This window comes from Nicotiana sylvestris, chromosome 12 (genome assembly GCF_000393655.2).
Source record: "Nicotiana sylvestris chromosome 12, ASM39365v2, whole genome shotgun sequence".
NCBI classification, from domain to species: Eukaryota; Viridiplantae; Streptophyta; class Magnoliopsida; order Solanales; family Solanaceae; genus Nicotiana; species Nicotiana sylvestris.
This window is the reverse complement of record NC_091068.1, coordinates 162,951,154-162,978,157: the sequence shown is the minus strand read 5'-3', so window position 1 is coordinate 162,978,157 and position 27,004 is coordinate 162,951,154. Positions and strand designations below refer to the sequence as shown.

At 41.2% G+C, this 27,004-nt stretch overlaps 1 protein-coding gene across 1 annotated transcript; it reads left to right on the top strand.

Moving 5' to 3' along the window:
• Positions 1 to 3,460: 3,460 nt before the first annotated feature.
• On the top strand, positions 3,461 to 5,085 carry LOC104224584 (UDP-glucosyltransferase 29-like). The gene has a single exon (XM_009776267.2). It carries the CDS (start codon positions 3,475 to 3,477, stop codon positions 4,969 to 4,971), a length of 1,497 nt encoding a protein of 498 aa, XP_009774569.1. The 5' UTR covers positions 3,461 to 3,474; the 3' UTR covers positions 4,972 to 5,085.
• Positions 5,086 to 27,004: the final 21,919 nt, after the last annotated feature.

Below are 27,004 nucleotides of genomic sequence, written 5' to 3'. Positions count from 1 at the left end.
TATGAGCCAAGGTTGGCTAAGTTCTTGTTATGGCCTATTATGTGCATTCAAAGTTCATATCATACATGGAATTTTATGCATGAACTTCGAGCTATAATCGGAGGTAAGAGGCCTATTTGCCCGAAAACTATATATATTGTACAGATGGCCACAGGTTGGCAATATGATACTGGTTAGCTACCGGAAGAGACCGTCATTGCTAGCATTTGGTTGGATTTGTCATGCATTTGCATCAATATATATGTATTCACGACATTTGATTACACGAGCATACCATGCATATTTGATTACCATGAGGTCGGATGTCGGCTATGGAGGCTATCAGAGTTTCAGTGTCAGGTGGTATCTCTATTACTTTTTTTCCATCAGCTATGTATGATTATACTTTCTGCCTTACATATCAGTACATTTTTATTCGTACTGATGTCCCGTTGCCTTGGGACACCGCATTTTTGTTTTGTGCGTGCAGGTCCAGGTAGGGACTCTAATCGATCCCTCCGCTAGGATTTCGGGGTTCAGCTGTGAGTTGGTAAGCTCCACCTCTTCCTGGAGCTTTCATAGGATGGTTACTTTTGTTTTACAATTTGGGTATAGTCGGGGCCTTGTCTCGACAGTGCTTATGACACTCTTAGAGGCTAGTGTGGACACAGTATTCTGGGTTTCTTTTTACAGATTCCAGTCTCCAGCCCGTAGGCTTGGCATGTATATATATGTGTGTAGGCATGTATGTCTCCAATCGCGGCCTCGTCGGCCAGCTAGTACTTTATTATTTTGGCTCGTCTACCTTTGTTTATATGGCTTATTGTTATTCAGGTCATGACCTTAATGGTTCAGGTTTAGTATTTCAGATGTTGTGTTGCCCGATCTGTTGGGCCCCCAGTTGAGTTAGCTTGTATGTTTAGTGGCTAACTCGATCGAATACAGTATCGAGTGTCAGTCGTGTCTCCCCTAGTTTGGGGCGTGACACCTTTTTTAAGAAAGAATTAATTAAATTTTGTTAATTTCGTTTTGTATCTTACACACTAATTTTATGTTGAAATAATAATTTTTATTTAGTACAAGCTTTGTATCTGACCTTATTTGTGAACAATATACATTACTATAGGTATCTTTAATTAAATTTTGTGTATAATTCAGTTATGGTAGGTATCCTTTTTTAAGAAAGAATTAATTAAATTTTGTTAATTTCGTTTTGTATCTTACACATTAATTTTAAGTTAAAATAATAATTTTTATTTAGTACAAGCTTTGTATTTGACCTTATTTGTGAACAATATACATTATTATAGATATCTTTAATTAAATTTTGTTTATAATTCAATTATGGTAGGTATTCTTTTTTAAGAAAGAATTAATTAAATAAATATTTTGTACCTTACATCTATATTATATTAAAGGAAATAATATTATTAACAAGAGGACAAAGGAAAAAGACAAGAAAAATTAAAGCTTCGTGGTTAACAAAAAAATAAACGAAGGTTAAAAATTCAAAAAGCCTAAAGCTAAAAAAAATAAAGATCTGTATCATTTCTTGAGCGCACTCACTCTTACACATTGATTTACACATATCTTTTTTAAAAATTAAGATTTCAGATGCCTTAAAATTGATTTATTACGATAGTCTTTCCTTAAAAATCTTTATTTAAGCAACTTTTATTTAGGTTTGGCTTCTCTAGATTACTTAGGGTTTAGCTTACGCACAAACTACTGCAAAGTATGGCTCCAAACTATAACTATATCAGCGAAATATCAACGTCCAAAATGAGTTGGAATTTCAAGGTTCGTGTTGTTAGATTATGGCACGTTCCAGACCGCGAGAAACTAGAAAATCCTAATTCAATTGAATTAATTATTCAAGATGAAAGGTACATACTTTTTTAATTGTTGTTATTTTTTTGAGTTGTGATGTATTTTATTCAAGTTATGCGCCTTACTAACTTAACTTTCTTTTCAAATTTTTTGTTTTAGGGAGATTGAATTCATGCAACTATTGGAAGAGTTGTTATTAAATGATTTATCATTTAATTATTGAGTATTGTTATTGTCTTATGATCCTTTGGTCTTATGTATCATTTTCTTTAGTTAATATTTTTAATTTGGTATAACTATGTTATGTGGCAGTTCATCAGAGGTGACATTATAGCTTTTTTTCCAGCGCCTTACTCCTAGAATCTTGAAGCCAATTAAGTATTTCTCTTTTTTTCTTTTATATATGATTTACTCTCTGTCATTATTGGTTACTGCATTTGTGTATTTTATTATCGTGTTATTGTGAATAATCTTCCGCAAGTTTTTATCATATTTGAGTGATACTGTCGTGTTAGAGCTTGCAGATTAGTGAGAAATGAAGAATACTAATGGATTATACTAGCAATCCTCATCTACTGCTGGGTGGACAGCAACAGTGGCCAAAGAACCAGAAACTGGAGATTCTATATTAAGGCAGTATGCAACTTTTTACTTTAATGCAAAGTTGGATAACTTATTGCAGAGAGCATAATATAAGCTAGATGCATTGAGAAAGTCTAAAAGGATGTCACCTGTAGTGACATGGAACAGTGACCTATGACTATGTTATCTGCAGTCTAAGTGCATGCATATGAAGCTCATCTAGATTATGATGTTGGTGTGATGAGATCTATCGGCTTCCTAGAATTCAAGCTATTGATGTATTTGAATATATTTTATTCTACACTTATTCAAAATCTGAAAGTGTGCAACAATTTTAGATGCCAACTAAGTTTCCTTCTAAAGGATCATTCTAGCATGTCTTCTTCATTATCTCATCAGTAATACAATATATGTTGTCTCTCATTTTCGTCAAAAATTGTCGCCCAAGGACCAAAAATTCTTGAATTTTTACCCATGCTTTTTTGTAGTGATAAACCTCAATACAGATGACAACTTCTGAAAAATGCACTGCAATATGTCCATGAGCATTTGCTACAATAATGTTCCTTTAGGCACATGCTTCATATCAAGTAATTGTATAGCATCATTATTTTTCGTGGAACCTTCATATCAAGCAAATTGTATAGTATCATTATTTTTTATGGAATATTTATTAGGAGATGGAATGAAAGTTTTACCGAAGTCCTAAAATGTTTTTAATGTTTGGTTGTAAAGATGGTATTAACACTAACATGTTAAACTTTACGGTGTACATCGTTCTTTTTAATTATCCGCGCATCGCGCGGGTACTAATACTAGTGTAATAATTATACAGATTACAAGAATCAATAAATGACTAATTTTTTTTGCCAATTAGTAATTTAACTACACCATGTGCATCTTATTTATGTTACATAGCAAAATTATTAAGTTTAGCAAGTTATTTTCTCTTCTGAAGGTGTCTAGTTGATCCCTAAAAGGTCATTATCCTATGTGAATATAAGATGCTTTATGCACGGGCTGTCTTTTACGTTTCTGAAAAAGAAAGTCTTCTTGCCTATAAATAGATTTCTTCTGTATTGGATGAATCAAGAAAGTTTAAAGAATTTCTCACCCTCAATAAAAGAAGTCTTCCCCTCCTCTCTTCTCTTCTCTTCTGATCTTTTCCAACAATTTGATTTCATGGAGGGGAAAAAGCAGCAGGTTGATGACCCTCAAAAAATTCTGATGATTCCAATGATAGCACATGGTCATGTAACTCCATTTTTTGAACTTGCCAAAAAGCTGTCCAAAGCCAACTTCCACATCTATCTTTGTTCCACTTCTGCCGTCCTTAGTTTCCTCAAGCAAAGTCAAGAAAAATACTTCTCAGATGCTTCAAACACTAATATCGAACTCATAGAACTTCACTTGCCATCTATGCCCGATCTTCCTTCACACTACCAGAGCACCAAAGGTCTTCCTTCACTCTATCCACCTCTTTTCACGGCCTATAAAATGGCTGGCGAAAGCTTTTCCAACATAGTCGACAATCTTAACCCTGATTTGATCATAGAAGATTTCTTTCAGGCATGGGCTCCAGATATTGCTTTATCAAAAAATATTCCTATTGTTAGTTTCTCAGTTGTTAGTGCAGCATCCTATTCTTTTATGTATCATATTTATTTGAGTGATGGTGCTACTGATGATTACCCTTTCCCAGAAATATGTCTCTCTAACAATGAGATAGAAATAGGACTGATTTCAAAGCCTACTGGATCGTCTATAACAGTATTTTTGGAAAAAATCCTCGTCTATAGTGCACGCAAAAAGTCTTGTGACATCGTTTTGATCAACAATTGGAAGGAAACTGAGGTTAAATATATGACGTACCTGTCCTCTATAATCAATAAGAAGACTTTAAGTGTCGGTCCACTCATAGGGCAAACTGATGAAAGCACTCAGGATGATCAGGATTCCGACATCATAGAATGGCTCGACAAGAAAGATCGATTTTCAACTGTCTATGCAGTATTTGGAAGTGAAAACGTCTGGTCAAAGGAAAATATTCAAGAGATTGCTCATGGAATTGAGCTAAGCAATGTAAACTTTTTATGGGTACTTAGGTTTCCAGGGAGCGAAGTCGAACAAGTTTTACCTGAGGGGTTTCTGAATAGAGTTAAGGAGAGAGGAATGGTTGTTTCAAGATGGGTACCTCATGCCAAAATTATGGGACACACAAGTATTGGCGGATTCTTGAATCATTGTGGTTGGAATTCTACAGTTGAGTGTATACATTTTGGGGTTCCGCTTATAGCCATGCCATTTAATGTGGATCAGTTTATTACTGCAAATTATGCAATTGAGCTTGGCATGGCATTGAAAGTTCAGAGAGATGAAAAAGGAGGGCTAAAAAGAGAGGAGATAGCAAAAGCCATAAGAAATGTTATAATGGAGAAGAAGATGGGAGAAGAACTGAGGGAGAAATCAAAGGAATTGAGTGAGAAAATAAGAATAAAGGAAGAAAAAGAGATTGACCAAGAAGTTGTGGAGGAACTGCGGAACCTTTGTTTGATGAATAAGAAAGAGAAAAGTATTTAAATATCTGTTTGATGTTTTAGTTCATATCTTCTATCTGAAAGAATATGTTCAATGATTTCAAATTAATCCAATTAATTATCTGAAATAAATTGGTTTCGTCAGCAGTTAGTCTTATTACGAAGAATTCATTTGTATGGTTTCCAAACTATTTGCTCCTGAAAGGTTTGGAGAGTGAGTTTCCTTCTTCTCATCTTGTGTTTATCTGTTTCATCTTTGACGATATGCTAGATATTTGTGTTTTCACTTAGTAATATCTTTGGTGCACATAAATTTTAATATATCAGGCACTTTTTGAGAAAATTCTTTAATGAATTAGACTTTCTATTAGATTTGTATTACTCCCTCCGTTTTATATTATATGAGGTAATTTAACTTGGTACGGAGTTTAAGAAAAAATAAGAAGACTTTTGAAACTTGTGGTCTTAAACGCTTAAGAGGTAAAAAGTTTGTAGGGTCGTGACATTTGTGTGGCTATAAGAGCTTCTCATTAAGGTAAATGGGTAAAATGAAAGAGTTTAAAGTTGAATTATTTTCAAATTTAGAAATGTGTCATTTATTTTGGAACAGACTAAAAAATAAATTATCTCATTTAATATGAAACAGATGGAGTATTGTCTTTGAGTTTAATTCTTGCTACGGCGGGTGGTGACGAATTTTAAAATTCTTTCGCGTGGTCACGGATGGTGAAAAGGAGCGTGACGGCGGACGCATATGATTAACTATTGATCTATGATTTCACAATATGAATCGATTTACACGCGACTCAACTATTTTATGAGTACCTCCTGCCTTCTACTCATACAAATATTAAATTACTCTATTCTACAAAAATTCAACAGATAAGCAGATAAAATTCACGCTTTTGACGCTAGCTGTTGAAATTTGAATTCGTTTCTGTGAATTCTTATTCCACTGACAGTTAGGTCACACATGTTTTGCTCTAAATTTTTATGGAGAAGAAATCTCAAAAACAAAACGGTACATGTCTTTTGAGTGTGCTACCATCAGGTCCATAGGAAACGACCTATAGACAAATACTTATTACTTCGCTAGGTCACACATATTTTGCTCTAATTTTCTATGGAGAAGAAATCTCAAAAACAAAAAGGTACATGTCTTTTGAGTGTGCTACCATCAGGTCCATAGGAAACGGCCTACAGACTAATACTGATTACTTCGCCATGATTAATATTGCTTTTTGGTGTTTCGGATTCATTTTTTGGTATTTCAGTGTTATGCAATATGACTATATCCACTTTTTCGTATGTATTAGTATATGTTGATTTTGTACAAAATAATTGACGAACTCTGATTGGCCTGAAATTCTGTAGGTCCGTAGGAAACAGTCTAGTGACCAATACTCATGCTTTTCCATGACTTTCGAGTTTCTTTTATGGCGTTCCAAGGTTATGTAACACGAATTTATGATTATATTCACTTACATGTTGATTTTGTAGAATTATTTTGATGAATTCTGATTGACCTAAAATTTTGTAGGTCCACGAGAAATGGCCTAGTGAATAATACTCATTGTTTCGCCATGACTTTCGAGTTTTATTTATGGAGTTTCGAGGTTATGTAACACGAATTTATGATTATATTCAATTTTGTGTATATTAGCACATGCTGATTTTGTAGAATTATTTTGACGGACTTTGATTAACGTGAAATTTTGTAGGTCCATAGGACATGACCTAATGACCAATACTCATTGCTTCGTCATGACTTTAGAGTTCATTCTGGCATTTTGAGGTAATGCAACATGATTTATTGATTATATGCACTTTTTACGGGCTCTAATTGGCCATAAATTTTATAGGTCCATATGAAACAACATAGTGACCAATACTCATTACTTCGTCATGACTTTCGAGTTTATTTTATGGCATTTCGAGGTCATGCAATACGTATTTGTGATTATATCCACTTTTTTTATGTGTATTAGTACAACTGATTATATAAAGTTTTTTCGACGGGCTACAATTGGCCTGAAATTTCTTAGGTCTATAGGAAACAACCTAGAGACCAATAGTCATGCCTTTGCCATGACTAACGTTGCGTTTTGGCATTTTGGGTTCATTTTTTGGTGCTTCGAGATCATAAATACAAATTTATAACTATATCTACCTTTCTTTTGAATTAGTACATGTTGATTTTGTTGAATTTTTTTGACTGATTCTAATTGTCCTGAAATTTTATAGGTCTATAGGAAATGGCCTAATAGCAAATACTCATTACTTTTTCATGACTTTCAAGTTCATTTTATGGGGTTTCGAGGTCATGCAACACGAATTTATGATAATATCCTCTTTTTTGTATGTATTAGTATATGCTAATTTTGTAAAAGAAAAATCGACAGATTTTGATTGGCCTAAAATTTTGTAGGTCCATTGTAAATTCCTAGTGACCAATATTCACTGCTTCATCATTACTTTCGTGTTTATTTATGGCATTTCGAGGTTATGCAACACGAATTTATAATTATATCCATTTTTTGTGTGTATTAGAACATACATATTTTGTAGAAATTTTTTGACGGGCTTTGATTTGCTTGAAATTTCTTAGGTCCCGTTGGAAATGACCTACTGAACAATACCGATTACTTCGCCATGACTAATGTTGCTTTTTCGCATTTCAAGTTCGTTTTTTGGTGTTTCGGGGTCATGGAAAACGGATTTATGACTATATACATTTTTTCGTGTGTATTAGTACATGTTAATTTTGTAGAATTTTTTTTGACGGATTTTGATTGGCCTGAAATTTTGTAGATCCATAAAAATGGCCTATTGACCAATACTCATTGCTTTTCCGTGGCTTTCGAGTTTATTTTTTGGGCTTCAAGGTCAAGCAAAACAAATTTATGATTATATCCATTTTCTCTATTTATAAATACATACTGATTTTGTAGAAGTTTTTTGATGTACTCTGGTCGATGTGAAATTTCGTAGGTCCATTGAAAATGGCCTGGTGACCACTACTCATTGCTTTGCCATAACATCCGAATTTATTTTATGAGGTTTCAAGGTCATGCAACATGAATTTATGATTATCTCAAATTTTTTGTATGTTAATGTACATGTTGAGCTTGTAGATTATTTTGACGGACTCTAATTGGGATTAAATTTCGTAGGTCCATAAAAAATGGCCTATAGGAACAATAGTCACTATCCCAACATGAGCAGTACTAATGTTTTGGCATTTTAGGGCCATAAAGTTGGAATTCCACCCAATTCACACATTTTTGTATGCTATAGCCCACGTCTCCTGCATAAGCCTGGTCTACCGGACCCAGATAGCCAACAAATTTGCGGGCTTATCAAAAATAACATAAGGAACAATAGTCACCGTCTCGCCATGACCGTTACGTATTTTTGGCATTTTACGGCCATAAAACTGGAATTCCGCCCGAGTCCAAGATTTGTATATAGCCCACGCCTCTTGCATGGGATCGGGCCATCGGACACGGATCACCTAATATTTTTTTGGCCCATAAAAAATGATGTATGGAATAATAGTCACCGTTTCGCCATGGTCGTTACTCATTTGTTGGCATTTTAGGTCCATAAAACTAGAATTCTGCCCGATTCTCTACGCCTCCTGCATGGGCTCGGGTGACCAGACCTGGATCGTCTAAAGAATTTTTGACCATAAAAAATGACCTAAGGAACAATAGTCACCGCCTCACCATGATCATTACTCATTATTTGGCGTATTATGGCCTAAAACTGAAATTACATCCGATTTCTAAATTTTTGTATGTTATAGCTCACACCTCTTGCATGGGCCCGAGCCACCAGACCGGGATCGCCTAACATTTTGCCGGCATATAAAAAAACCTAAGGGAAAATACCTTGCTATGACCATTATTCATTTTTAGCATTTTAAGGTCATAAACTTGAATTCCGCCCGATTTTAAGATTTTCATGTGTTATAACCCACGCCTTCTGCTTGGGCCAAGGCCACAGGACCCGAATCGACTAAAATTTTGTCGGCCCATCAAAACCGACATATGGAACAATAATCACCGCCTCTCCATGACCGTTACTTGTTTATTGGCATTTTAGGACCATAAAATTGGAATTACGATCGATTCTCAGATTTTGGTGTGCTAGAGCCCACGCCTCTTGCATGGGCCCAGGCGATCGGACCCCGATCAACTATAATTTTGACGGCCCATCAAAAATGACCTAAGGAACAATACTCACCACCTCTCCATGAACGTTACTCTTTCTTGGCATATTAGGGCCATAAAACTAGAATTTCGCTCGTTTCCCAGATTTTCTTTTTCTATAGCCCATGCCTCCTACATGTGCCAGGGCCAGCAGATAGCCTAAAATTTTTCGGCCCATTAAAAATGACCTAAGGAACAATAATCACCATATAGCCATGCAGGTTATGCATTTTTGGCATTTAAGAAACATAAACTGGAATTCCGCGTGATTCCCAAATTTTCGTGTGTTATAGCTCATGCCTCCTGTATGGGCTCAAGCTGTCGGAGATGGCGTTTTACGACCATAAAACTAGAATTCCATCGAATTTCCGGATTTTCGTGTGCTATATCACACGCCTTCAGTATGGGCCCAGGCCCCTCGAACTGGATCGCCTGAAAGTTTTCCAGGTTATCAAAAATGACCTAAGGAACCATAATCACTGCCAGCCATTACTGTTCCTCCTTTTTATGCATTTTACGGCCATAAAACTCGAATTTCGTCAGATTCACAAATTATCGTATGTTATAGCTCATGCCTTCCACATGGGCCAGTACCCCTGGACCCATTTCGCCTAAAAATGGGCCATCATAAATGACCTAAGAAACCTTAATCACCACCACGCCATGAACGTTCATCATTTTTTGGCATTTTACGACCTTGAAACTAGAATTCCTCCCGATTCTAAGATTTTCTTATGTTATAGCCCACGCCTTCCACATTGGCCCGGGACCCCGGACCTGGATCGCCCAAAGTTTTTTCGGACCATTAAAAATGACCTAAGGAACCATAGTCACCACTCTGCCATGACCATTCCTCATTTTTGGCGTTTTACGGTCATAAAACTGAAATTCCGCCCGATTTCCAGATTTTCATGTTCTATAGCCCATGTCTTCCGCATGGTCCCGATCCCCCGGACCCGGATCACCTAAAGTTTTTAAAGACCATAAAAATTGACCTAATAAACCATAGTCAACGCCTTGCCATGACCACTCCTCATTTTTTGGCGTTTTACGGCCATAAAACTGTAATTCCACCAGATTCTTAGATTTTCATGTGCTATAGCCCACGCCTTCCGCATGGGCCCTGGCCCCAGACCCGGATCGCCAAAAAACAAATTGGGCCATTAAAAATGACCTAAGGAACCATAGTCACTGCTCCTCTATGACCATTCCTCATTTTTTGGTATTTTACAATCATAAAACTAGAATTTCGTCCAATTTTTAGATTTTGATGTGCTATAGCCCATGCCTTCCGCATGCGCCCGGGCCCTCTGACCCGGATCGCCAAAACTTTTTTCGGGCCATCAAAAATGACCTACGGAACCTTAGTCACCGTCCCGCCATAACAATTCCTCATTTTTTGGTATTTTACGGCCATAAAACTAGAATTCAGTCCGATTTCCAAATTTGTGTGCTATAGCCCACACCTTTCGAATGAGCCCGGGCCTCTGGACCCGGATCGATAAAAAAAAATTTGGGCAATCAAAAAGACCAAAAAACTGTAGTCACAACCCTTCCATGACCTTTCCTCGTTTTTTGACGTTTTATGGTCATAGAACTAGAATTCCGACTGATTCTCACACCTTCCGCAAATACCCTGGTCCCTGGACTCAGACCGCCTAAAATTTTTCTGGACCATTATAAACTATTTAAGGAACCATAGTCACTGTCCTGCCATGACCGTTCCTCATTTTATTGGCGTTTTATAGCCATAAAACTGGAATTTCCTCTAATTCCCAAATTTCCGTATGCTATAGCACATACCTTCCGCATTGGCCCGAACCCCTGGACCTGAATCACCTTAAACAAATTTGGGTAAGAAAAAATAACGTAAGTAAATATAGTTATCGGCCCTTCCATGACCATTCTTGTTTTTCAGCATTTTACGTCCATTAAATTGGAATTCTACTCGATTCCCAAATTCGTGTGCTATATCCCACACCTTTCGCATGAGCCAGGGCCACCGGACTCGGATCGCCTAAAAATTTTTCGGCAATCAAAAATAACTATGGAAGCATAGTCATTACCCTTCCATGACCTTTCCTCATTTTTTTGTATTTTATGGCCATAAAACTTGAATTCCGACCGATTCCCAGATTTTTCTATGTTATAGCACACGCCTTCCGCATGGGCCTGGGTCCTCGAATCCGGATCGCCTAAAAACTTTTATGACCATTAAAAACGATCTAAGGAACAATAGTCACCGTTCTGCCATGACCATTCCTCATTTTTTGGTGTTTTACGGCCATAAAGCTGGAATTCCGTCTAATTCAAAAAAAATGTGTGATATAGCCCATGCCTTCTGCATGGGCCCGGAAACTAGACCTGGATCACCTAAAAATATTTCGGGATATAAAAAATGACGTAAGGAAAGGTAGTCACTGCCCCTCCATGATTGTTCCTCGTTTTTTGGCATTTTACGGCCTTAAAACTGCAATTCCGCCCAATTCCTAAATTTTTGTGTACTATAATCCATGCCTTTCGCATGGGGCCTAGCCCCCGGACCCGTATCGCCTAAAAAAGTCTAGCCATCAAAAAGGACCTAAATAATCATAGTCGTCGCCCTGCCATGACCGTTCTTCATTCTTTATCGTTTTGCGGCCATAAAACAGGAATTCCACCATATTTTTAAAATTTCGTGTGTTATAGCTCACGCCTTTCACGTGGACCCAGGCCCTTGGACTCAAATCGCCTAAAAAAAATTCAGGCCATCAAAACGAATTAAGGAACCATAGTCACCAGCCCGCCATGACTAGTCCTCGTTTTTTGGTGTTTTACGGCCATAAAACTAGAATTTTCCCCGATTCTAAGATTTTTGTGGCTATAGCCCACGCCTTCTACATAGGCCTAGGCCTCCGGACCCAAATCACCTAAAAAATTTCCGGACCATCAAATACGATCTAAGGAACCATATTCACCGCCCCGCCATGATTGTTCATCATTTTTTGGCATTTTACGACCGTAAAACTAGAATTACACCTCATTCCAGATTTTCGTGTGTTATAGCCCACGCCTTCCGCATGGGCCCAGGCCCCCGGATTGAGATCGCCTAAAATTTTACCAAGCCATCAAAAATGAACTAAGGAACCATAGTCGTCGCCCCGCCATGAATGTTCCTTATTTTTTAGCGTTTTACGATCATAAAATTGAAATTCCCTCTGATTTCCAGATTTTTGTGTGCTATATCGCACTCCTTTAGTATGGGCCCGGGCCCTTGGAATCGGATCACCTAAAATTTTTCCAGTTCATCAAAAATGCCCTAAGGAACCATAATCACTGCTCAGACATTACTATTCCTCCTTTTTATGCATTTTACGGTCATAAACCTGGAATTTCGCAAGTTTCACAAATTATCGTATGCTAGCCCATGCCTTCCACATGGGCCCGTGCACTTGGACTCCTCTCGCCTAAAAAATTTCGGGCCATCATAAACAACCTAAGAAACCATAGTTACCACCACGCAATGAACGTTCCTCGTTTTTTGGTATTTTACAGCCATGAAACTAGAATTCCACTCGATTTTGAGATTTTCTTGTATTATAGCCCACGCCTTCCGCATTGGCCCGGGCCCCCAGACCTAGATCGCCCAAAGTTTTTTCGGACCATCAAAAATAACCTAAGGAACCATAATCACAGCCCGACATGACCAGTCCTCATTTTTTGTGTTTTACGGCCATAAAACTCGAATTCCGCCCGATTCCGAGATTTTTGTGTTCTATAGCCCACGCCTTCCGCATGGGCCTAAGCCCCCCGGACACGGATCACCTAAATATTTTTAATACCACCAAAAATGACCTAAGAAACCATAGTCACTGCCCTTCCATGACCGTTCCTCATTTTTTGGCATTTTACGGCCATAAAAGTGGAATTCCACCAGATTCTTAGATTTTCATGTGCTATAGCTCACGCCTTCCACATGAGCCCTAGCCCCAGACCCGGATCGCCAAAATATTTTCCGGTCCATTAAAAATGACCTAAGGAACCATAGTCACTTTCCCGCCATGATCGTTCCTCATTTTTTGATATTTTATGGCCATAAAACTAGAATTCCGTCCGATTCTTAGATTTTGGTGTGCTATAGCCCATGCCTTTCGCATGCGCCCGGTCCCTCTGACTCGGATCGACTAAAAAACTTTTAAGGCCATCAAAAACAACCTAAGGAATCTTAGTCACCATCTCGCCATGACCATTCCTCATTTTTTGGTATTTTACGGCCATAAAAATGCAATTCCGTTCGATTCCCAAATTTATGTGCTATAGCCCACACCTTTCGCATGAGCCCGGGCCCCCGGACCCGGATCGCTAAATAATTTTTTTGGGAAATAAAAAAGACCAAAGGAACTATAGTCACATTCTTCCATGACCTTTCCTCAGTTTTGACGTTTTACGGCCATAGATCTGGAATTTCGATCGATTCCTAGATATTTATGTGTTGCAGCTCACGCCTTCCGCATAGACTCGGGTCCCCAGACTCGGATCTCCTAAAAATTTTACAGACCATTAAAAATGATCTAAGGAACCATAGTCACTGCCCTATCATGATCGTTCCTCATTTTTTGGCGTTTTACGGCCATAAAACTAGAATTTAGTATGATTCCCAAATTTTCGTATGTTATGGGTCCGGGACCCTGGACTTGAATCACCTAAAAATAATTTGGGCAAGAAAAAATGACGTAAGTAAACATAGTCACTGCCCCGCCATGATCGTTCCTCTTTTTTGGCGTTTTACGGCCTTAAAACTGGAATTCTGTCCGATTCTTAGATTTTTATGTTGTAACCCAAACCTCCCTCGTGGGGCTGTGCCCCAGGACCCGGATTGCCTAAAAGCTTTTGGGCCATAAAAAAGGACCTAAAGAACCATAGTCGTCGCCCCTCCATGAACGTTCCTCATTTTTGGTCGTTTTACGGTCATAAAGCTGGAATTTTGCCCAATTATTAGATTTTTGTGTTCAATAGCACATGCCTTTCGCATGGGCCTACACCCCTGGACTCAAATCGCCTATAAAAAATTCGGGCCATCAAAAACAACTTAAGGAACAATAATCAACACCCTGCCATGACCGCTCCTCATTGTTTGGCGTTTTACGGCTATAAAACTGAAATTTCGCCCGATTCCAAGATTTTTGTGTGCTATAGCCCACACCTTCCACATAGGCCCAGGCCCCCGAACCTGGATTGCCTAAAAAAATTTCGGGCATTTAAAAATGACCTAAGGAACAATAGTCACCACCCCGCCATGATCGTTCCTCGAGTTTTGGCATTTTATGACCGTAAAACTTGAATTATGCTTAATTCTTAGATTTCGTGTGTCCACACCTTCCGCATGGCCCTAGCCCCCAAAACTGGATCGCCTAAAAAAAATTCAGGTCATCAAAAATGCCTTAAGGAACGATATTCACCACCTCACCATGACCATTCCTCCTTTTTTGGCGTTTTATGGCCATAAAACTGGAATTTCTCCGCATTCACAAATTTTTGTGTGTTATAGCCCACGCCTTCCACATGGGCACGTACCCCTGGACCTGGATCGCCTAAAAAAAATTTGGTCCATCATAAACGACCTAAGAAACCGTAGTCAATACCCCCGCCATGAGCGTTCCTCGTTTTTTAGCGTTTTACGACCATGAAACTGGAATTTCGTCCGATTCTGATATTTTCGTGTGTTATAGCCACGACTTTTGCATGGGCCGGGCCCTCGGACCCGGATTGCCTAAAATTATTTCGGGCCATTGAAAATGACTTAAGGGACCATAGTCACCGTCTGCCATGATCGTTCCTCATTTTATGGCGTTTTACGGTCAAAAAACTAGAATTCCGCCCAATTCCTAGATTTTCGTATGCCATAGCCCATGCCTTCCACATGGGCCAGGGCCCCTAGATCCGGATCACCTAAAAAAAAATTGGACCATCAAAAATGATCTAAAGAACCATAGTCACCGCTCAGCCATGACTATTCCTCATTTTTTGGCGTTTTACGACCATAAAACTGGAATTTCATCGGATTCTCAGATGTTCGAATGATATAGCCCATGCTTTCCACACGGGCCCCAGACCTGGATCGCCAAAATCTTTTCTAGGCCATCAGAAAGTACCTAAGGAACTATAGACACCGTCGCGCCATGACCGTTCCTCGTTTTTGCCATTTTATAACCATAAAACTAGAATTTCGTCTAATTCTCAGATTTTCCTGTGCTATAGCATATGCCTTCCGCATGGGCCTGGGCTCCGATCACCTTAAAAAATTGTGGGCAACATAAAATGACCTAAGAAAACGTAGTCACCGCCCAGCCATGATCGTTTCTCATTTTTTGGCCTTTTACGGCCTTAAAAATGGAATTCCGCCCGATTCCTAGATTTTTGTGTGTTATAACCTTAGACTTCCGCATGGGCCAGAGCCTCCCGACCCGGATCGCATCAAAAAAATTTGGGCCATCAAAAAGGACCTAAGGAAACATAGTCATTGCCCCGCCATGATCGTTCCTCGTATTTGTCAGTTTATGGTCTTAAACCGAGAATTTTTCCCGATTTTTAAATTTTTGTGTGCTATGCCCACGCCTTCCTCACGGCCCGGGCCCCTGGACTTAGATCGCCTACACTTTTTCAGGCCATCAAAAATGACTTTAGGAACCATAGTTACCACCTCGCCATGAATGTTTCTCGCTTTTTGCCATTTTACGGTCATAAAACTAGAATTCTGCCCGATTCCTGGATTTTTGTATGCTATAGCCCATGCCTTCTGCATGGGCCCGGACTCCCGGACCCGGATCATCTAATATTATTTTTGGCTATCACAAATGACCTAAGGAACCATAGTCACCATGACTGTTCCTCGTTTTTGGCGTTTTATGGCCATTAAACTGGAATTCCTCCTGATTTCCATATTTATGTGTGTTATAGCACGTCTTCCGCATGAGCCCGGGCCCGTAGATCTGGATCGCTTAAAAAAAATTGGACCATCAAAAACGACCTAAGAAACTATAGTCACCGCCCCGCCATAATTATTTCTCGTTTTTTGACGTTTTATGACCATAAAACTTGAATTTCGTCGGATTCCTAGATTTTCATATGTCGCCCACGGCTTTCGCATGGGCCCGGCCCCCCGTACTCGGATCGCCTAAAAACTTTTTTCTCCATCAAAAATAACCTAAGGAACCATAGACACTGCCCTGCTATGATTTTTCCTCATTTTGTTTTACGTTTTACGATCATAAAACTGGAATTCTGCTTGATTCCCAAATATTCGTTTGCTACAACCTACGTGTCACCTTCCGCATGGGCTAGGGACCCTAGACTGGGATTGCCTAAAAAATTTCAAGCCATCAAAAATGACCTAAAGAACCATTGTCGCCGCCCTGCCGTGATTGTTCCTCGTTTTGGTGTTTTACGGCGATAAAATTTGAATTCCGCCCAATTCCTAGATTTTTGTATGTTGTCCACACCTTTCGCATGGGACCGCCCCCCCATACTCAGATCCTTAAAATTTTTCTGTGCCATCAATAATAACCTAAGGAACCATACTCACCGCCCCGCCACGATTGTTCCACGTTTTTTGGCGTTTTACGATCATAAAACTGGAATTTTGTTTTATTCTCATATATTCGTGTGCTACAGCCCACACATCTCCTTCTATATGGGCCCGAGCCCCTAGACCGGGATCGCCTAAAAAAATTCTAGGCAATCAAAAATTACCTAAAGAACCATAGTCACCGCCCCGCCAAGATTGTTCCTCATTTTTGGCATTTTACGGCAATAAATTCCCAAATTTTCGTGTGTTATAGTCTACATCTTCCGCATGGGCATGGTTCCACAGATCCAGATCGCCTAAAAAAATTTCGGGCCATCACAAACGTTCTAAGGAAACATAGTCACCACCACGCCATGATCGTTCCTTGTTTTATGGTGTTTTTAGGTCATAAAACTAGAATTCTGCCAGATTTTTAGATTTTCGTGTGCCCACGCCTTCCACATGGCCCGGGCTCCCAGACTCGGATCGTCTAAAAAAATTTCGGACATATAAAAATAACCTAAGGAGCCATAGTCACCGCCCCCATGATTGTTCCTTATTTTTTGGCGTTTTATGGCCATAAAACTGGAATTCTGCCTGATTCCCAGATTTTTGTGTGCTAGCCCACGTCTTCTGCATGGGCCGGAGCCCTCAGACCTAGATCGCCTAAAATATTCGGGCTATCGAAAACGATCTAAGGAACCATAGTCACCATGCCGCCATGACCATTTCTCATTTTTTGGCATTTTACGACCATTAAACTGGAATTCCGTCCGATTCCGAGATTCGTGTGCTATAGCCCACACCTTCCGCATGGCCCCGGGCCCCCGGACCCGGATCGCCTAAAAATATTTTAGGCAAACAAATATCTAAGTAACCATAGTCACTTCACTTCCATGACCTTTCCTCGCTTTTTGGTGTTTTATGACCATAAAACTGGAATTCCGACCGATTCCCAGATTTTTCTGAGCTATAGCCCATGCCTCTGCATGGGTCCGAGTCACCAAACCCTAATCGCCTAAAAATATTTTGGACCATAAAAATTACCTAAGGAACCATAGTCACCGCACCGGCAAGACCATTCCTCATTTTTGACATTTTACACCCATAAAACTGGAATTCCGTTCGATTCCCAAATTTTCGTGTGCCTAGTCCTCACCTTCCGCATAGTCTCGGGCCCCCAAACCCATATTGTCTAAAAAGTTTTTGGCTTATTAAAAACGACCTAAGGAACACTAGTTATCACCCTGCCATGGCTGTACCTCATTGTTTTTTGCATTTTACGGCCATAAAACAGGAATTATGCCTTATTCAAAGATTTTCTTGAGCTATAACCCTAGCTTTGTGCATGGGCCCAGGCACCTGAACCCAGGTCGCTTAAAAGTTTTTCGGGGCATCAGAAACAACCTAAGTAACCATAGTCACCACCCCCATGACCATTCCTCATTTTTTGGTATTTTACAGCCATAAAAATGAAATTTCGCTCGATTCCCAAATTTTTGTGAGTTATAGCCCATGTTTTCCGCATGGTCCTGGGTTCCCAAACCCGGATCGACTATAATTTTTCGAGCCAACAAAAATAACCTAAGGAACTATAGTCAATGCACCGCCATGACCGTTCACCAATTCCCAAATTTTCGTGTGCTATAGCCCACATCTTCCGCATGGGCCTGGTCTCTCAGACCCGGATTGCCTAAAAATTTTCCGCCCATTAAAAACAACCTAAGGAACCATAGTCACTGGCCCTCCATGATCTTTCCTCATTTTTTGGTGTGTTACGGCTATAAAACTAAAATTTTGCCCGATTCGCATATTTTCGTGTGTTATACCCCACGCCTTCTGCATGGGCCTGAGCCCCTGACCTGGATCACTTAAAAAAAATTGGACCATCAAAAATGACCTAAGGAACCAAATTAATGCCCCACCATGACCATTCTTCATTTTTTTATGGTCATATAACTGGAATTTTCCCAAGCCTTCCGTATGAGCCCGGGCCCCCATCCCAGATTACCTAAAAGAAATTTGGGCCATAAAAATGACCTAAGGAACCATAGTCACCGCTCTGCCATGACCGTTCCTTATTTTTTGGCGCTTTATGGCCATAAAGTTTATTCCGTCTGATTCCTAAATTTTTGTGTGCTATAGCACACGTCTTCCGTAGAGGCCCGAGCCCCCAGACCTAGATAACCTAAAATATTTTTCGGGCCATCAAAAATGACCTAAAGAACCATAGTCACCGCCCCGCCATGACCGTTCCTCATTTTTTGGCTTTTTACGGTCATAAAATTAGAATTCTTCCCTATTTCCAAATTTTCGTATGCTATAGCTCAAGCCTTCTGTATGGGACTGAGGCCCCAGACCTGGATCGCCTAAAAATATTTCGGGCCATCAAAAATGACCTAAGGAACCATAGTCACTGCCCTGTCATGACCATTCCTCGTTTTTTGGCGTTTTACGTCCATAAAATTGGAATTCTGCCCGATTCTCAGATTTTCGATGTGACGACCTGGCCGGTCGTCTTAAGAATTAACGCCCTCAATCCCCTATTAACTGCTTTCCCCAAGTTTATTTCTGCTAATTTGATTTGTCGGGATGTTCGGTTTTGAGTTTCGGAGAGTTTTAGGACACTTAGTCCCTAAATGAGAGCTTAAGTGTTGAAAAGTTGACCGTAGTTGGAACAGTGCGAAGACGGCCTCGGAATGGAAATCTGATGGTTCCATTAGCTCCGTTGAGTGATTCTTGGTTTAGGAGCGTGTTCAGATTGTGTTTTGGAGGTCCGTAGCTAATTTAGGCTTGAAATGCCGAAAGTTAAATTTTTGAAGTTTCCGGTTCGATAGTGAGATTTTGATCCGAGGGTCGGAATGGAATTCCGAAAGTTGGAGTAGCTTCGTAGTGTTTAATGTGACGTGTGTGCAAAATTACAGGTTATTCGGACGAGGTTTGATAGACTTTTTGATCAAAAGCGTATTTTGAGGAAATTTGGAGTTCTTAGGCTTAAATCCTTGGTTAATTCGAGGTTTCGATGTTGTTTTAAGTGTTTTAAGGATTGGTACATGTTTGAATAAGGTATTAGGTGATGTTTGTGCTTTTAATTGAGATCTCGGGGGCCTCGGGGTGATTTCGGATGGTTAACGAGAAATTGAGGAACATGTTGCAGCTGCTGTATTTTTTTTGCTGCTTCTGGTATTTTCGCATCTGCGGTTTGGGGACCGCAGATGCGGAGCTGCAGAAGCGGCGTAGAGGCTGCAGAAGCGGAATTTGGGAATTCCTCAGGAACCACAGATGCGGTGAATGTTCGCAGAAGCGCATTCGCTCCTGCTCCTAGAGTTCCACAGATGCGGAAGCTGGCATTTAAATGAAAGTCGCAGATGCGACGTAGTTTCCGCATAAGAGGGACCACAGATGCGGTCCTAGGGCCGCAAATGTGGGAATCGCTGGGCAGAACATATAAATAGTTGCCTTTTGCGATTTTGAGCCATTCTTTCACCATTTTTCATCCGGGTTTGAAGCTTTTGAGAGAGATGTTTGAGGAAAACAAAGGGGAATCGCTTGGAGGTAACATCCTTGACTTCGTAACTTGTTTTTATGTGATTAAAGACCTAATTAGTGGTGAGAAATTTGGGAAAATGGGTAATTATGGCTTGAGTTTAAGAGGCCTTTAAATGAGGTTTTGAGGGGTCATTTGGACTCCGATTTCACTGTTCTAGTTATGTATAGACTCGTGAGAGTATGAGGTTTCTGAAAATGTTAAGTTTACCCGATTCCGAGACGTGGGCCCGAGGGGCATTTTGGTCATTTTATATAATTTGGCGCATTAGCTTGGACTTTAATTGTAGAATCAGTTACTTGAAGTGTTCTTTACATTATGCAGTTAAATTGGATATATTTGGGCCATTTGGAGTCGAGTACTCGTGGCAAAGAAGTGGTGTCGAGTTGATTTTGAGCTGGTTCGAGGTAAGTGACTTGTCTAACCTTGTGTGGGGGACCTTCCCCTTAGGATATGATATATTTGATAATTGAAATGTCTTGTACGTGAGGTGACGAGCGCGTACTTGAGCTAATTGTTGAAAATCCGCTTTTTCCTTAAGTATTTCAAATGAGTTCTTTTTTCCTGTTTTATTCTACTTGTGAATTTAGCTTGTTGCTAGTTTAGAAAAGCATGTTTAGTTGACTTAATTGCCTATTTGCTTAAACTGCCTTAATTGCATTACGTGAAGCATGTTAGGCTAGAATTAATTGTTTACTTGGTACGAAATTTAGCTTAATTGGGTATTCTTGTGTAGCTGCTGTGTGTTTTTACTTTGGGACTACGGGACGACATCCAGGGAGATCCCCTGCATGTATTTATGATCTAAACTGAGGTGCGGGATACCAAGAGATCCCTGGCATGTATATTGAGGATACCAAGTGATCCTCGGGATACCAAGAGATCCCTAGCATATATTGAGGATACCAAGAGATCCTCGGGATACCGAGAGATCCCTAGCATATATTGAGGGTACCAAGAGATCCTCGGGATACCAAGGGATCCCTAGCATATATTGAGGATACCAAGAGATCATCGGGAAACCAAGAGATCCCTAGCATATATTGAGGATACCAAGAGATCCTTGGGATACCAAGAAATCCCCGGTTATCATCCTTGTTATGAGTGGTACTTCCTTGTGGTTTGCCTTCATCACTTTGTCTGTTATTGTACTCTTATTATCCTGTGTACATTCTTATTGTAGATTCTCAATTGTACTGCTTATATTATCCTATCATCTTTATATTTATATAATCTCAGTAAGGCCCTGACCTTCCTCGTCACTACCCAACCGAGGTTAGGCTTGGCACTTACTGAGTACCGTTGTGGTGTACTCATGCCTCTTCTACGCATGTTTTTCATCTGCAGATCCAGGTACCACTACTCAGGACTATATCTTTGAGAAGGCGACTGCTCTAGCGACTTTGAGGTACATCTGTTGCGTCCACAGACTAAGAAGTCCCTTTTTATTCCTGCTTTTAGTATTTACCCCTTCTGTATCTTTCTGTTCTTATTAGACCTTCCGGAGTTAGAGCTATGTAGTGTTTTTCTTAGATTGTGATTCATGGGTTTCCGGGTCTTGGATTTATGTATTCGTATTAAGAGTTAAACATGGTGTAAGCCGAGCGGCACATTTAAACACTGTTACTATTTTATTTCTGTTTTAAATTGTTTACTTCCGCAAATTTTGGTATTCTTCCGCAAATTAGGCTTACCTAGTCGTAGAGACTAGGTACCGTCACGATGATTCGCGGAGGGTGAACCGGGGTCGTGACAAGTTGGTATCAGAGCTCTAGGTTCATAGGAGTCATGGATCACAAGCCGGTTTAATAGAGTCTCGTTGATCGGTACGGAGACATCTGTACTTATCTACGAGAGGCTATGTAACTGTTAGGAAAATTCCACTTCATTTGATTTCCTTGTCGTGCAATATTTTGACATCACAATTCTAAACTTATGTCTTCTATTCTATCACAGATGGTGAGGACACGTGCTACCCGAGATGATCAGGCACCCGCGCCCTCCACTGCAGCCGTCAGAGGCCGGGGTCGGGGTAGAGGTCGACGACGCGCACGTGGTGCAGCCATAGCACCTGCGCAAGCTGCCGCCGAGGTACCATCAGCAGATCCAGCCGGAGTCCATGCACCTGATACGCCTACCGCTACTACTACTCCATCTCTTAAGGAGACTCTGGTATAGTTCATGAGCATGTACATCACTCTGGCTCTGGCAGGGTTGCTTCCCCTTGTTGTAGCTACATCTCAGCCCAAGGGAGGAGCACAGACTCCTGCCGCCCGCACTCTTGAGCAACGAGTGCATGTTGAGAAGGTCCCTGAGATTATTCTTGTGCCGCCTGGAGTGCCAGTTCAGCCCGAGGACATGGCAGCGACTTCCGAGGATGAGCAGTTGAGGCTTGAGAGGTTCAAGAAGTACAAGCCCCCTATATTTAGTGGTCTAGCATCGAACGATGCTCTTTAGGAGACTCTGGCACAGTTCATGAGCATGTACACCACTCTGGCTCAGGCAGGGTTGCTTCCCCTTGCTGCAGCTACATCTCAGGCCAAGGGAGGAGCACAGACTCATGCCGCCCATACTCTTGAGTAGTGAGTTCATGTTGAGAAGGTCCCTAAGATTATTCATGTGCCGCCTGTAGTGCTAGTTCAGCCCGAGGACAGAGCAGCGGCTTCTGAGGATGAGCAGTTGAGGCTTGAGAGGTTCATGAAGTACAAGCCCCCTATATTCAGTGGTCTAGCATTGGACGATGCTCTGGGATTTCTTGATGAGTGATACCGCATTCTCCGTACCATGGGTATCTCAGGATCGAGCGGGGTTTCTTTCACTACCTTCCAGCTTCGAGGAGCCGCCTATGAGTGGTGGCGCACCTATGAGTTAGACAGTCCAAATGAGGTTGCTTCACTAACTTGGGCTCAGTTTTGAGATCTATTCCTGAGGGAGCATGTTCCTCAGAGCTTCAGGGACGCATGACGCGCAGAGTTTGAGCATTTGTGCTAGGGTGCTATGATTGTTTCAGAGTATGTGGTCTGTTACACCAGTTTGGCTAGGCATGCACTGGCCTTGGTTTCTACTGTCCACGAGAGGGTTCGCCGGTTTATTGAGGGTCTTATTCCCAGTATCAGATCTAGCATAGATCATGAGTTGGAGATGGATATTTCTTATCAGCAGGTGGTGAGTATTGCGAGGAGGATTGAGGGTATGCATGCTAGGGGGAGAGAGGAGAGGGAGGCCAAGAGATCTCGAGAGTCGGGCCATTATTCTGGTGCCTGTACCCCAGCTACAAGTCGTCATGGTAGGGGTTATATGAGTCTCCCTGTTCATTCAGCTCTTCCAGTAGCCAGTAGTGCTCCAGCTCTTCCTAGGCCTCAAGAGCCTTATTATGGACCTCTGATTTCTAGCGCGCCTCTTGCGCGGGGTTCTTTCAGAGGTCAGTCCAGCAGACCTTGCCCTAGCCAGTCACAGCTGCCACATCCTCCCAGAGCTTGCTTTGAGTGTGGTGACACATGCCACGTGGTGAGGGATTGCCCTAGACTTAGGAGGAGTTCACCTCTACAGACTTCTTAGCCACAGCGTGCCCCGCAGAGTTCTCAAGCTATGATTATAGCTCCAGTTGCTACCCTACCTGCTCAGCCAACTATAGGTGGGGGTCGGGGAGGTAGAGATCACCCTCTAGGGGGAGGCTAGTCCAGATACTATGTCCTTCCTGCTCGTACCGAGGTTGTTGCCTCTGATTCTGTCATCACAGGTATTGTCATGGTTTGTCATAGAGATGCATCGGTTCTATTCGATCCAGGCTCCACTTACTCTTATGTGTCTTCTTATTTTGCTCCACATTTGGGTGTACCTCGAGATTCTTTGAGTTTCCCTGTTTATATTTCTACTCTTGTAGGAGATTCACTTGTTGTGGACCGCGTTTATCGGACGTGTTTGGTTACTCTTCGTGGTTTTGAGACCAGAGCCGATATGTTGTTACTCAGCATAGTAGATTTTGATATTATCTTGGGCATGGACTAGTTGTCACCCCATTATTCTATTCTTGATTGTCACGCCAAGACCGTGACGCTGGCTATGCCAGGTATACTGCGTGTTGAGTGGAGGGGTACTTTAGATTACACTCCTAGTAGAGTTATTTCTTTCCTTAAGGCTTAGCGTATGGTTGAGAAGGGGTGTGATGCGTATTTAGCTTATGTGAGATATGTCAGTATTGATACCCCTTCAGTTGATTTAGTCCCAATAGTATGGGATTTTCTTGATGTATTTCCAGTTGATCCTCCAGGCATGCCGCCTGATAGAGATATTGATTTCGGCATTGATCTATTTTCGGGCACTCAGTCCATTTCTATTCTTCCGTATCGTATGGCTCCTCCTAAGTTGAAGGAGTTGAAGGATCAGTTACAGGAATTGCTTGATAAGGGTTTTATTCGGCCTAGTGTATCACCTTGGGGTGCTCCTGTCTTGTTTGTGAAGAAAAAGGATGGTTTTATGCGTATGTGTATTGATTATCGCCAGTTGAACAAGGTTACAGTGAAGAACCATTATCCTTTGCCTCGTATTGATGATCTGTTTGACCAGCTTTAGGGAGCAAGGGTGTTTCCTAAGATTGATTTGCGCTCAGGTTACCGTCAATTGAAAATTCGGGAGCTAGATATCCCGAAGACTGCTTTCAGGACTCGGTATGGTCATTATGAGTTCCTTGTTATGTCATTTGGGCTGACTAATGCCCCGGCAGCCTTTATGCATTTGATGCATAGTGTGTTCCGGCCGTATCTTGACTCGTTCGTCATTATCTTTATTGATGATATTCTGTTGTATTCCGGAGTCGGGAAGATTATGAGCAACACCTGAGATCTGTGCTTCAGACTTTGAGAGATAAAAAGTTATATGCTAAGTTCTCGAAATGTGAGTTTTGGTTGGATTCAGTGGCATTCTTAGGCCACGTGGTATCGAGCGAGGGTATTCAAGTGGATCCGAAGAAGATAGAGGCCATGCAGAGTTGGCCCAGACCATCCTCGGCTACAAAGATCTGCAGTTTACTTGGTTTGGCGGGTTACTACCGTCGTTTTGTGGAGGGGTTTTCATCGATTGCGGCCCCTATGACCAGGTTGACCCAGAAGGGTGCTCCATTTTAGTGGATGGAGGAGTGTGAGGCGAGCTTCCAGAAGCTCAAGACAGCTTTGACCACAACCCCAGTTTTGATATTGCCTATAGGTTCGGGGTCTTATACAGTTTATTATGATGCCTTGAAGATTGGCCTCGGAGCGGTGTTGATGCAGGATGGTAGGGTGATTACCTACGCATCCAAACAGTTGAAGATTCATGAGAAGAACTACCATGTTCACGACCTTGAGTTAGCTTCCAATGTTCATGCCCTGAAGATTTGGCTCCATTATTTATACGGGGTTCCCTGTGAGATTTATACTGACCATCGGAGCTTACAGCATTTGTTCAAGCAAAAGGATCTAAATTTGCACCAGAGGAGGTGGTTGGAGTTGCTGAAGGATTATGACATCACTATTTTGTATCACCCGGGCAAGGCCAATGTAGTTGTTGATGCCTTGAGTCGCCGGGCAGAGAGTTTGGGGAGTTTGGCATATTTTCCAGCATCGAAGAGGCCTATGGCGATGAATGTTCAGGCCTTAGCCAGACAGTTTGTGAGATTTGATCTTTCGCAGCCCATTTGGGTTCTAGCTTACGTGGTTTCTCGGTCTTCCTTATTTGATCGTATCAGGGAGCGGTAGTATGATGACCCTCATATGCTTGTCCTCAAGGACAAGGTTAAGCACGGTGATGCCAGAAATGTGACTATTGGTGATGATGGGGTATTGAGGATGCAGGGTCGGATTTGTGTACCCAATGTTGATGGGCTTCGAGAGTTGATTCTGGAGAGGCCCATAGTTCGCGGTATTCCATCTATCCGGGTACCGCGAATATGTATCAGGATTTGAGGCAGCACTATTGGTGAAGGTGGATGAAGAAAGATATAGTCGGATTCGTAGCTTGATGTCTCAACTGTCAGCAGGTGAAGTATGAGCACCAGAGACCGGGCGGGTTGCTTCAGCAGATAGAGATTCCAGAGTGGAAGTGGGAGCGGATCACCATGGACTTTGTAGTTGGACTCCCACGGACTTTGAAGAAGTTTGATGCTATTTGGGTGATTGTGGATCGGCTGACCAAGTCCGCTCATGTCATTCCTATGTGTACTACTTATTCTTTAGAGCGGTTGGCGGAGATTTATATCCGAGAGATTGTTCGTCTGCATGGTAGTCCAGTTACCATTATTTCAGATAGAAGTACTCAGTTCACATCACGGTTTTGGAGGGTCGTTCAGTGTGAGTTGGGTACTCGGGTAGAGTTGAGTACAACATTTCACCCTTAGACGGACGGACAGTTCGAGCACACTATTCAGATTCTTGAGGATATGCTTCGTAAGTGGGTGATTGAGTTTGGAGGGTTTTGAGATCAGTTCCTGCCATTGGCGGAGGTTGTTTACAACAACAGTTATCAGTCCAGCATTTAGATGGAGCCGTATGAGGCTTTATATGGTAGGCAGTGTAGGTCTCCGGTGGGTTGGTTTGAGCCGGATGAGTCTAGACAATTGGGCACAGATTTGGTTCAGGATGTTTTGGAGAAGGTTAAGGTGATTCAGGATAGACTCCGTACAGCCTAGTCCAGACAGAAGAGTTATGCAGACATGAAGGTTCGTGATGTTTACTATATGGTTGAAGAGCGGGTTCTGCTTCGGGTTTCTCCTATGAAGGGCGTCAAGAGATTTGGGAAG